Here is a 13254-nt window from a genome sequence, read left to right as displayed (position 1 = left end):
ATGCAGCTTAATTAAAAATGTACAAGAACTTGCTGGTGCACATGGGTAATAATAATGAGTTGAGTTTAGCAAGTACATTTTGTGAGACTGAATTGTATAGATGTCATTCGTTTCGTTCTTAAAATAGGAAAAATATCAGTAGGAATGAGTTACGCCTTTCCAAGATATGAAAAGTTATATTTTTCTTAGATATGACTTTGGTATTATTGAATTTGAGATTTCTGTGTTGGGACAGTATTAACAAGACAGTCCTTGTAAATGTGGTTTGGAATTTTGTCTTTCAGAGTAATTCCCCTATAACAACAATGAAGATTTCATCTAAAAAGGTAAAGAAAAGTGGTATCCTTACTTAGTGCTTATTAACTGAGAAGCAAATTAACTTAAAGATGTTAGAATACCAATTGCTTTGTTGTTTTGTTTGACAATTAAGGAAAAAAAGTATTAAAAGAGGAAATGTTCCCTCCTCTCTTTTTCTTAAAGTCCTAACCAGAAATTTTCTCTTGGAAGTCCAATCTATGCAAAAAGGCAGTGTTGGAGCTGTTGGGTCCATGGCGAACTAGTGTGTGTTCATTAGTAACAAACAATGTCAATAAGAATGATGAAAACACTTGAGAGGATTTCTAGTGAAATGTTACAAACCTGAACTAAAAATATGCATTCCATGATTTTACAAGCAACGTGTTGCCCAATGCTTTACAAAACTGCTACTAATTTATAATTATTTTTAGTTTTATGACAAAAAGATCAAGGGAGAGTTGAGGTTTTTGTTCAATACTAATTTATATTTTAAGAGTAATTGATTAGATGTTTCAGAGTAAAACAGTCGTTTTGGCCCAGATTTTGAATGTTCTATTCACTTTGAACTCCTTTTCCAAAAGCTTTCATTTATTATAAAAATTCTTCTGGCTTATTTTTCCAGGTATGTAAGGCTATCAGAATCTGGCCGTAAGCCTCAACCTAATCTCTGGGTTTTATGTCTTGGAAATCTATGCACTGGAGAATCCAACTAGGAACTCTGCATAATATTTATTAAAGTGACTATATGCAGACAAAATACTTTGTTCAAAGACTTGAGCCAATAATCCTCACTGAATAAGAACCAAGTTCCCAAATCTGAGCAATATTAACTCAGCCTGTCTGCCCCAGAACAGAACAATGACACTCAATGTCCGAAAAACATTAACATTCCCCAATGTTTCTAAGTGTTTTCTAACAGACGGTGGAAATATTTTTCCATAAATATGTCCAGGCTTGTTCACCTGGGAGATTCCTGTTTATCTTGACTTTATATATATCAGTGGCTCCCTTTTTGGTCTTAATTCCAAGATTAATTGAAAGGGGTTTAGGTGTGTTAGCCAAGCCTTGGGTGAAGCTCCTTCACATCTGAAATAAATCTTTCCATTTCCTTCTACAGCAACAGTTGTATGTGAGCTCAGATGAAGGGGTCACCCAGGTGTCCTTGCATCGCTGCCACATCTATGGGACCGCCTGTGCTGACTGCTGCCTAGCCCGTGATCCGTACTGTGCCTGGGATGGCAATTCCTGCTCCAGGTTTTATCCCACAGGGAAAAGGTGAGCAGTATTAAGCAGGCCAGTGAAGTCTGCAAGGAAAGAAGGCTTTTGTTCTGCTGTGTAGCCTGGGGTGTTGTAGTGTGTTGGAGAAGTGGGATGTCATTCCTTTCAGGTACATGTACAAACAATACCTCCGTAGCTATTGTGCTTGGCATTGTGCATCCACCTAGGAGTGTGTGCTGCAAGGGTGCATGATAAAGAGCTTGCCTTTTCATGTTTAAAGTAATGGACAGGAAAAAAAAACACCAAAACCCATTCCTAATCATAAATATTAATCCTTCTGTCTCATGCACACAAAATCAGTGAAACATTTGTTCGCTTTGTTTAAATTCATTTGCACTATGGATGTAATTATGACAGGCCTAAATACAGCAAAATATCTCTCAGGCTGTCTGAGGAATAAAGTCATTTATTTTTTTGTTCCTCATTTGCTCCTGAATGAGAAGAATTATTTCCAGGGAAATTTTAGGCAAATGTGATTTCCATGTAATGCCTGTTGATTTGGGGGTTTTGACATGAGATTTATTAAAGCAGACAGGGAAAGCAATTTCTCTTTAATTTACAGCAGAGCTAATAGTCCGTCTCATAATTCTTATGCAAAACAGGAGCCTCTTTCCTCCTCCCAAGGGAAATATTTAATAGCAGGAGGCTGTAGTGAGCTCTTGTATCCCTAAGATTTCACTTCATATACCAAAAAAAAGCTACAGAATACACAATGAGTATTCTGCAGAGGAGAAAAATCTTTCAGATGCATGCCTGAGCTTCACCTGCTCTGTGCCACTGTGCTCCCTGCCTGCATCTGAGCTGCAGATGCAGAAGACCAGGTGCAATTAATGGGCTTTACTCCTTTACCTACATGGAGGGAGACAGTGGACAGAAACAGGCAAAGTGGTGGCCCAACCAGCTGATGACAGTGTCATCCCTGGCATGTTTATTTTATTATTAAATACTTGTGTTATTGCAAAGTTTTTTTGACTCATTCCTTATTTGAGATAAAGAAGTGAAGCCCAACCTGGCCATGTAGCAGCTGGTAAAGTACCGGAGTTTTTTACGACTTTCACTCAACATATTCAGCCTCTAGATTGCAGCCTGATTGTTTTCTTCCATGGAACAGAGGTCGTAAGATAGGGAGAGGAAAGAGAAGAAAAAATCCCCAAGCCTGTGCAGTTTCCAGTGGATTCCTTTGCCATCCCCATTATATACACCCAGGGTTATTTCCACTGGGGCTTGCTTTCATGCTGACATTTTGTTTGCAATTTTCTTTTTATATCAAACCAAAATAAACACCTAAAACTGTTGGAAAGAAATCTGGTTTTCATATGTGAAGGAAATGAGTTGTCCCTTTATCTAACAAGAGAGATTATGAAGGAGAAAACATTGGTAATTAGAGCCAAATCCCATAGTCTAGACAGTAGTATCTGCTGGACACATTTGATTATTTGCTACTTTTGACACTTTTGCCTTCCATGGATTACTGTGGCTCCTCATCCAACATAGATTTACCACAAAACACCTGAAAGTATTATATTTACTTTCTAACCAACACTTTCTCAACCTTTTTTATAAATATCAGACTGTTTGTTTCCATTCTGAGAACTGCTTAATGCAAGCAGCGTGCCATTTCTGACAGAGTGGAGCAGCTTGGTAGCACAGGAGTCCTGAAATTCACTCAGAAACTCTTCATTGCCTCCTTTGACTCACAAAAATGGTTCACAAGAGTCAAGATCCCAAGGCATAAGATGAAATATTTTTGGTGATAAACATCAAAACTATACTTGGAATGTCAGAAATTACTCCTTTGAAACATTGCCTTTCAAATGTTTCCTTTTAAAACAATGCAGTGAAAGGATCGGGTGACATGGAATTATAAACACTGTCTCTGGTTGTTTGTGCAGTACCTGGTATAATGTGGACGTAGAGGCATCACCCTTCACTCAGCAGTACTGGAGCTCCAGGGGCTTTTTACAGTTTCTGATCTTGTGAGTCATTAGTGCATAGTTCAGAACACAGCTGTTACATATCCCAGCAGCATCCATTTGCAACAATCTATCACCAATACTTATTTTTGTTGCACTTGATAAATATTGAACCAACTTACAGAATATCCAGCAAACAAAATTATGTATCTTAAGAATAAAAAATTCAGACACCAGGTTTTCATGCACTGAATTCTGCGAGCTATGACATCCTAGCTGAGGAGGGCTGAAACGGTGGTATTCCCAGTCTCAGTAAACTCCCTAGTTTATTTGTTACAGAATCGTGATTTTGCATCTGTTATCTAAATAATATGGAAAATTCCCATTTAGAAGTATTCTGAGACTTGGTGAGTTTGACTGTCTTCTGGAAATAATCACACATCCGCTAGCAGAGGACAGAACTGAATCTTAGCTCTCCATTATTCTGAGTGAATACTTCAGCCACTCAGCTACCAAGGCGGCTACAGGCACCAAAAATAAGGTGCCTAGCAAAATGAAGGAGGGAACATGCCCTATGTCATAATTTTATTTTGGTGCATTACATATGAGCACTGTGACTCTTACACATCTCATTCTTAGGTGCTTGCCTTTATGAAGAATTCCAGCTGGAGGTTCTGGCTTTGAATGTTAGGTCTTGCAACAGTGAACCGACACCTATTTGATGCATCACCTCTAACTCTTCCATCTCTATACCTCCATTGCAAAACTACTTTACCTACCAAAAGTACAACCATTTTATAAACTTCAGCAAACTGACTGTCCACTTAAACGTTATCTTCACTCTAGCAAGCCTGCCAGGAGTAAAGCATACTCACAGTAGGTCATGAACTACCCCTCACAGCTGATCTAGTAAAAAAAAAGAAACAAAAAAAAAAAAAAAACCAACCCACAAATAAAAAGGTGTTTATTTGTAGTGTAGCTGTCTTGGAATAACATTTTGTTTTTACAAAATATTTCAGGAGGAGTCGTAGGCAAGACGTGAGACATGGAAACCCTCTGACTCAGTGCCGAGGTTTCAACCTGAAAGGTAGTATAATTTAGAGATCCTCAAGCTATATAAAGAATGCATGGCTTTCCTTTATGTGATTCATCATAACTCACATTTTCTGTGCGGTTTACTGGTAAAGCATAATTATTTTCCAGGTCTGAGTTTTGTTTTGATTTCATTTTAACACCTTTTCCTTGCAATTACATGACACTTGCATATATATGATATAATTATATCATTATTATATCATATCATATTACGATATATTATATATCATATATTATATAAAATATTATATCATTATTATGATAAAATATTATATATTGTATCATTATATGTGATAAAATGATGAACCATGAAATACATAGTTCAGCATACATGAAATAAAAAGCTGATAGTGTTGACCAGTAACAGTCACAGTTAATCTAAGGGCTTTTCTGCTTCTAAATACCTTCACTCTTTGTTAATGCCTCTTCATGCATTTAAGTCTTGGCCCTCAGAATTACTCTGAATATTTGATGCCATATTGAGTTTTGGAGCACATCTTTCCGCAAACAGCAGGCTCTAGGCCTGTCTTTTGTGTTATGATTATTCCTTTCTCCCTTCACATGGGAAAATAAACCATTCCAAATCTCTTTATGAAACCTCTTATTTCCAGCTGTGCAACGCTTTAGTCAGCCTGGCATGCAGTGGGTGGACAGGGGAGCTAATTCCCTGCCCTCCCAACTACCACTTTATTCAGATTGATGGACACCAGTCAAATATGGCCAGAGTCATAGTAAGAGTAGACACATACATAAAGGCAGCTTAATACCCTTCAGCTCCATGCATGCCTGAGCTCAGTGATAGCAATGTATGCCATCAAACCAAGGGCATGCATTAGAGAATTATGCTCCTTTCACCTCTGTTTCTGAGCCTGCATTTTGAAGTGCGTTCTCATCTGTACCATCTGGAGACCAAATAATAGACCTGATTGTAAATTTTCAATTTAATTTTTTGAATAAAAGAACAATGCTTGAAGAGTTACATGTAAAAGGTTCAGTTAATAGTAATCCCAATGCAGTGGTCTCCGCTGGGTCTCAGAAGAATCTCGTGGATCAAAACAGACAACAGTCAGTTGGGCGTAGATCCCTCAGCCCAACTGTGGCTAATGGTGCTCTAGTGAGTCTTTCCCCATGACTCGGTATTAGGTCATTTATATGAAGCTGAATAGCTTGAAGAGTTAATTACAAAAGATGACCCCAGCATTGGAGTATGCACCTGAGCTCTGAGAGATCCATATTAAAGCTTAGGCTCTGAGTCATGAAGTAACTTGAGCTGCGTGTCCTACCTTGCAGGCATGTGCTGTGACCACCTACCCATTGTCTGTCCCAAGGGTGGGTGTCTCCTCTTTCGGTGTGGAAAATGTGAGAAGGTCAACTGTCTGCTTTCTGGGCTGAGGGGAAACAAATGTTTAAACCTTAATAGTCCTGTGAAACAGGTTTCTTGTTTTCCAACCATTTTTTCTTAATGTGGGTGTATTTATAGGTTTATGTGTTTTAGCAACTGTAATGAAGGATATTTTGTTGACAGTAGTGGAATATAGCATAGGTAGATGGCAGTTGTTTCCCCAGTGGAAAAAAAGATAAAAAGAAACAGCAACTTAGACTCTTTCAAAATATAATTAAAGACATTTATAGCAAAACTACCATGTTTGGGGAAAAAATGAAATCTACCTAAAGAACAAAAGACAGAGTCAGTCAATAGCAAGAAATGTTCCAAGATCTTGGGGAACCAAAGTCTTGAAATTAAGTCTTTAAACATGCATACCTTAGACCTCTCAGCATGTATAAACTCAACATTTTTGGCACATTGCAGTTTTTAAATAGATCAAGAACTAAGGGGCTTGTATGATAACTTTTCAAATGTTCTGTTTAATAGTTATGCTTGTGTTAACCCTTATGGCCATTAGACAAATGCATTTGTAATCTCTCAATCTTTTCTTAGCATGTTTAAGTAGTTGGTAGTTGGTAAGACGTTGGATATATCTTGATCAATTAAATGGACAAAGATGCCTTTCTGTGGTACACCTAGTTCCAGTGTACCTAAAAGTAATAATGTTACAGCTCTAATTTTCACTGTTCGACAGCTACAAATAGATCAGCTCACAGATAAGCTCTTTGCTAATTTACGGTCTGTGAATGCAAAATAATTTCCACATTATTCTCTTAAAAGTTACAGTTGATTTTGGTACAACCTGATAAATGTGCTAAAAACTTTGAAGTACTAGAACTAAGCAAAGCCTCTTTCCTTTAGTACAATAGATTCTAATTTCACATATCGGTTGATGAAAGAAGCTGAAAAGAATGGGAGATACATTAGAGTCTGAGGAAAACCAGTCTTAGGACTGTGCAAAAACAATCAGATTTTAGATGTGTAGACCTCTAGGTATTTGCATTTCTCATATTATTTGGTATCCATTGCTTCATTCTAAAAAAAAAAAATATTTCATAAATGAAGTAAGCTTTTAAATCTGGAAGTGTATTGTTTTCAGGACAAATGTTATGATTTGGGCTAAGCAACAAGCATCTAAAAGTTCCTATTGGTAACTGCCAATTGTTCATCAAGACTATAAAGGGGCACAACAGGTCTAAGCGATGACATACACTCAGCACTTGCCCAGGTGTTGCTGGAGTGCTGTAAATCTGTCCTGCTCTCTATTGCTGGCCTGTCTACATATTCATTGCATTTCAGATTTAGAGCCAAGTCCCTTCCTTGCTTTGTACGAGAAGCAGAGGAGCAGGAGCCAAGCCTGCCCTCTCTCGTCTCCCTGTGATTCTGCACACAGCTGGAATAGATGGAGCCTTCTTTAGGGCATGCTGCTGTATTTTGAGTCTTACAACCATATTCCCCCAACTCGTAAATGGTGAAGTGTGAAGAAATAAATATGTTAAATACTTCATTTTCCTTTGGATTGTTCTAGATAGGCTTTCTTGTAAGCGTAGAGAATAAGATCATTTCAGGGAACAGTATCCCTGAGCTGTGATCCCATCATCAGAGCTTATCAGCCCACAGATATCCTACTTTCTCGGAACAGACCATGTCGAATTGAAAACACTGGTATTTGGAATTGGATGTGCTTCTTCACATTTCACTTTATTTCTTTGAAAATGTTGTGCCCTAAATTATTTATTATTGGCCAATATCAGGATCAGACATGCTTCATGTTACCTGTATTGCAGTTACTTGCTTTCTATATCAAATCACCACTCACAGTAGCCTAATCTGTTTTCTTTTTCTTTCTAGCATACAGAAATGCTGCAGAAATAGTTCAGTATGGAGTGAAAAACAACACCACATTTCTTGAATGCACACCCAAATCTCCACAGGCTTCTATTAAATGGCTGCTACAGAAAGACAATGACAGGAGGAAAGAGGTGAGTAATGTGAGCTGGAGCTCTGGAAGGGACCTCAGCCAGCATCTCATCCACTCCCCAGATCAAGGCAAGGGAGCGTTTGTGTTTTCATCATATTGCCTGGCTAGAGTGAAGCTGGAGAATTTGTGTGGATGCAGGACAGTGAACAGCACTTTACCCATACAAATAATGTCAGACTCTTCAGTATAGCTAGGACTTTGCTCCTCATCCCCAGTGATTTCTATCAGACCAGAACAGCTGTCAAGAAAATTCTTGTGAGCCCCTAAAGTAAGGGAACTATTTAATGAATTTTTCCTTCACACCTTACTAATTGCTAAATGAAGGTTTGCGGCATCAGGAGTTCTTATTGATCTGAGGAAATAGGCATAAAAGCAATAACCTGTATAAAGTTCAGGAAGAAGTCGGCATGCAGTAGCCTTTCAGTGCTATTGAAGAGAAAAAAGACAAAAGTGGGAGAAATGTGAAAGGTTTCTTTAGCAAGTAAGTAGTCCAGGCCAAGAACACGTATTGACAAAAGCGTTTCCCCACCATGGTGCAATCACATTTTCCATTACTGCACTCTCTAAGGCTCTCAAGTTTCAGCACTGTAATACACAGTATGATTGTTTATGGGGAATGTGCCGTCCTTAAGTAATATCAAAGGGGGAAAAAATCCATTTCAAATCCAAGGCAGTTACTATATGAATAAAGAGGAACATCTTTCGAAAGGAACTGTTAAGTAATATGGTGTCTGTTGATAGATTATAAATACAGAAAAGCGTTATTCTCATACCAGAGCATTTTCCAAAATCAGAGAGGACTTGCAAGCCTTTCACTGAGTCTTTCATGCTGTTTTTCTCACTTACTCTTCAAAGACTCAAGCCATGTCCTGGCAATCTGGGTGCAATTCTTCAACCCTTTGCTATAGCAGAACATCTCCCTTTTTCGTTCATATGTTCAATAACTGTATTAGAATCAATGCAGTTTTAAATAACAACAGACAAATTAAAGCAATCAAAGGGTTAATTACATTTCATGCTCTCGGATTTCTGGAAGTTTTACCTCCGTAATATCTACAAAAGTTTACAATAACAGATTATTAAAATAAGTGAACTCCCAAGGGAATCAAGTATAATGCAAAGTGCAGTGGCAAAATAGAAAAATAATTCATAAAAATACCAGCACTGGTATTCTTTCATAATGGGTTAAATTAGAAATTTTTACTTCACAACTGACATGCAAAAAAACCGTGCATGTGCACAGTAATTTATAATCGGATGATAACCCAAGAAGCTGTGGTAATTCGCTTCCTTTAGGTGATGTGACCATCTCCTGGTAGTGTCCAGAGTCTGAAACCAGAAAGGAAATAAGAGAGTAGAAAAGTTGCTCATGGTTACCAATGAGCCAATTCCCAGCTGAGGTCACTGCGATGAAAAATTTTATACCAGGCTATAGACTCTACAGTGCAGATCAGAGTTTGGAACTTAGCCCCAGGAACCTGCTCTAAGTCAAAATATTTAACTGGAAGCCACCTTGTGTTCGCTGCAGGATTAACCACCAGTTCTGCACCTTTCTTCCACTGAGCCTCAGCAGCAACCTCTGATGCTGGAAGAGACGCTCTTGGGGGTGTAACCCTGGCAAATACAAGTTCATTTCCAGCTCTGCTATTTGAACATTATGAAAACTCTTCTTTCATCTAGTCTCCAGGTTTGCGTATGTCTTCACCCTGGCCAAATATATTGTAACATAACAAATTTTAAAAGTAATTTTCTTTAGTGATACTTACCTACTTTGAGATAAGCTCTCTGCTAACAGTAGCAATAACAGCAATCTCTGGGAGATATGATAAAGCAAAATATAGTACATTTAAGAAACTTTAAGGAAGAAAGAGGTGTTTGGGGTGAGACTTATCAACAGGTCCAATACTGTATTGTTCCATAACATTCCCTAAATAGTTCCTTCTGCCTTTTTACCCTAATTTTAGGTCAAGCTGAATGAGAGGATCATAGCTACTGATCAAGGACTCCTCATTCGCTCTGTCCAAGACAGTGACCAGGGGCTTTACCACTGCATTGCAACAGAGAACAGCTTCAAGCAGACCTTAGCAAAGATCAATTTCAAAGTGCTGGATTCAGAGATGGTGGCCTTCATGACTGACAAGTGGTCACCTTGGACCTGGGCCAGCTCGGTGCGAGCGCTGCAGTTCCACCCAAAGGACTTTGTGGGAGCTTTCAGCCACTCAGAAATGCAGATGATTAACCAATACTGCAAAGACAGTAGACAGCAAGGTCAGCAGAGGGAAGAATCCCAGAAGATGAGAGGGGACTACAGCAAACTAAAGGCCCTTATCAATAGCAGGAAAAGTAGGAATAGAAGGAATCAATTACCTGGATCTTAATTTTATTTGGTAGTGATAGATAACTTTGTCCTCACTGTAGGGGGCTTATATTTGTCTATAGAGAACAAATTTAGGCAAATCTGATAAATAATTAAACGAAAATCAAACAAGCCTCAGAAAAGATGTCTCCCAATAAAATGCAGTGTAACCTAAGAAAATCATTCAGAGCATTTTCTTTCCTAGGTGCTTACAGACACTAGGTTGGGCTCTGTAGTAGAAGCAGAAGTGGGTATTCATCTTAAACCAGATTCACCTTTACACATCTCAGTATTTAATTACAGCTTAATAGAAATTTTTACAAAATCAGTGCATTATCTTGCAACTCTGGAACTGTACAAGACCAGTGGTGAAAGAATCCAGGTTAAGATGTATGCTCAAAGTAGGATGGTACTAAGATTTCCTTACACTGCATTTAAGAACATGAGTTTCTTCTTGTTTACTGTTCAATATTGGGTTTGCAGCTTTCACTCATTGTTCAAATCATGTGAATGCATGCCGATAGGAAGCAAGTAAATTATAGTAGAAATGTTTCATTCATTCAGAGGCCAAGTGAAGGAATGAGTAGAAGAAAAAAAATTTATACTTTATCAGAAGAAACACTGATTATTGTGCATAGTATGAGTTGTAATAAATTAATGAGTTCTGGAATGTAACTTAAAATATCTCTGCTCATATTGATTTTTATTAAAATAGGTTGTCCTATAACACTACATAGCTATAGAAGTGGCACAAAGCTAACATAAGAATGTTCATTATACATACAATTTTGAAAAACACCTAAGTGACTTAGGTATTTTAGCTATTTTTCAAAGAATTACACTCCAGTTTTTTTCAAAGGACAGAATGGGTGTATACTGTATAGTGTTTACTCAGAAACGAAAAACATAGATTGTCTTTAAGCTGTTCCATGATTAAATTGGAGCTTGTCTGCAATGTGGAAACACGAGTGTCTTCAAAAATTTTTAAACATTATTTTTTCAACTGTTTTTTCAAAGTTGCAAATATTTTAACTAGAATTTTTAAATTAAACCATTTCTATTTTCCAGTCTTTGTACCCTTTTTCTTTTCAATGTTTTCACAATTTCCTCTTACTTTCAGTTTTCTGCTGAAAAGATAAGGAAAAGAAAAGAAAAAAAAAAAAAAGAACGAGGGAAAAATAAAACTGAAAAATGGGTTTGGGTGAAAAACCAAAAAGTTTAACAACTTGAGAGGCATGTTTAAACAGAAATATTTTTGTTTAAGAAGCAGCTGTCAGATCTAATGAAGTATTTTTAGATGAAAATTGGGTAAATGTGCATCAAGCCATCTTGGGAAACCCTTTTTTTTTTAGCAGCACTAATGCCAAAAAATAGGGACATATCTTTATCATTTTACTATGTAAGAGTGTTCAGAAGCCACTGAGTCTGTTTGAAGGAGATGGATGACAGGGATTAAAAATGTATGAGTACCTTAGAAAAATTGTGGTTTATTCTATGATATTTTAAGATAGTATACAAAAATATAAACAAATGGTCAGCTCAAAACTGAGCTATGTTAAGCTAAAAAAAAACGAAAGGTAAATTTCTAGGAAACAAATGGAATGAAAATAATTTCTGAACCCAGAGAAGATAAGAAAAAATATTTTTAACAATTCATTAGTTCCAGCCAGTAACAGATGGTTACTGTATTTTAAAACATAGTTTTAAACATTTTAATGACTCTATGTTGAAAATCTGGACTTTATTTTGATTCCGCTTCTATTAGACTACTCTGGGAATAACTCTACAGGGCGTAGGAGAACTGGGTTTGTGCCAGTCTGAGTTAAGATCAGGTGCAATGGAAGTAGCTCAGGTATTTACCTGGTATCTGTTAGATATGTCACTCTATCACCACCTGATGCAGAATAGCTGGGAAATGGACCGTGATTGATCAAACCATTTAAACACTGTCTCCAAGTCCCTTTGATGCTGGTGGGAGCTCTTTGAATTAAATTTGTGTGCTTACTGCTTGCTTCAAAGGGGATGGCAATGCCAGTCTGCTCATATATTGCCATCTAGTTAAGTGCTTTCCTTAGGCCTAAATGCTTATTTCTGCAACATGTAGCCACTGGTATCTAAGGTCCTGCTTATGGAAACCACCAGGAAAATTTCTGTTTGACTTCAGTGAGCTTGGATCTGTCCCCAGGAGCTGCCAAAGCAGGCTCTGGAGAAGAAAAAAGGAAAATGAGGTGTGTAAAGGAAAATAAGATTGTTGGTTGTTTTCTATTCTTTGTTTTCCCAGCTGACGTTCAGTGCAGCAAACTATTTTTTTGTTTTCCTGATGACTGACTTCTGAAGTAAGTGACAAACCAAAAAAATCGAGTGCCACAAAATAGAACTACCTCCTGGAATGACATTAGTGCATATACTCTGTATGCTGCCATGCTCTTCCTATTTCCCCAGAAGATTCGCTGCAGAGTTAGTGTGATATTAATGTCTATTGTGAGGATCATAATTGCTTCCAGATGGAATACAGTGATTAATAGGTATTTAAGGGTACAATTTACCCTTTAAATGGTTAGGTGCAGTTATATTTTAATAGGCCTCTATTAGGCCTCAGAAATTATTGTTACACTGTTTTCTAATAGAATATTGGCAATAAGGGATTCCGTTAAACAATCAGCATAGCTCAGAGTTTCATATGATCATAAAATAATATTTTTAAAGCTGCTTCGTATGCCATTATTATGGTACGACTGTTTAAGGGATTATACTTAAACTAACATTTTTCCTGCTGCATGAAAACTTCAGCAAATATATAATAAGCTTCTGTCAGTGCGTAACTGGTCCAAGTTTCCATGCTTTAGCAGCTTTCCCCTGTGTATAGAGTAGTCAGGAGGCAGATGCTCAGCTGATGTAAACTAATGTAACTTCCTTGCTGTCCATTTAGCTACTGTGGTTTATACCA

At 37.5% G+C, this 13254-nt stretch overlaps 1 protein-coding gene across 1 annotated transcript in view; it reads left to right on the top strand.

Annotated features, from left to right (window-relative positions):
* SEMA3C (semaphorin 3C) overlaps window positions 1–11379 on the top strand; it is a 120296-nt gene extending 108917 nt beyond the window's left edge. Inside the window, exons 14-18 of the mRNA XM_037390194.1 lie at window positions 285–326; window positions 1415–1572; window positions 4508–4575; window positions 7822–7952; window positions 9916–11379. Of these exons, the coding sequence (XP_037246091.1) occupies window positions 285–326; window positions 1415–1572; window positions 4508–4575; window positions 7822–7952; window positions 9916–10329 (813 nt within the window). The 3' untranslated portion in view covers window positions 10330–11379. The remainder of the gene's footprint in view (window positions 1–284; window positions 327–1414; window positions 1573–4507; window positions 4576–7821; window positions 7953–9915) is intronic.
* The last annotated feature ends 1875 nt before the right edge of the window (window positions 11380–13254 follow it).

The sequence above is a fragment of the Falco rusticolus genome, chromosome 5 (genome assembly GCF_015220075.1).
Source record: "Falco rusticolus isolate bFalRus1 chromosome 5, bFalRus1.pri, whole genome shotgun sequence".
NCBI lineage: Eukaryota > Metazoa > Chordata > Aves > Falconiformes > Falconidae > Falco > Falco rusticolus.
The sequence above is the reverse complement of the archived record's forward strand: the minus strand, read 5'-3'. Positions and strand labels throughout refer to the sequence as shown.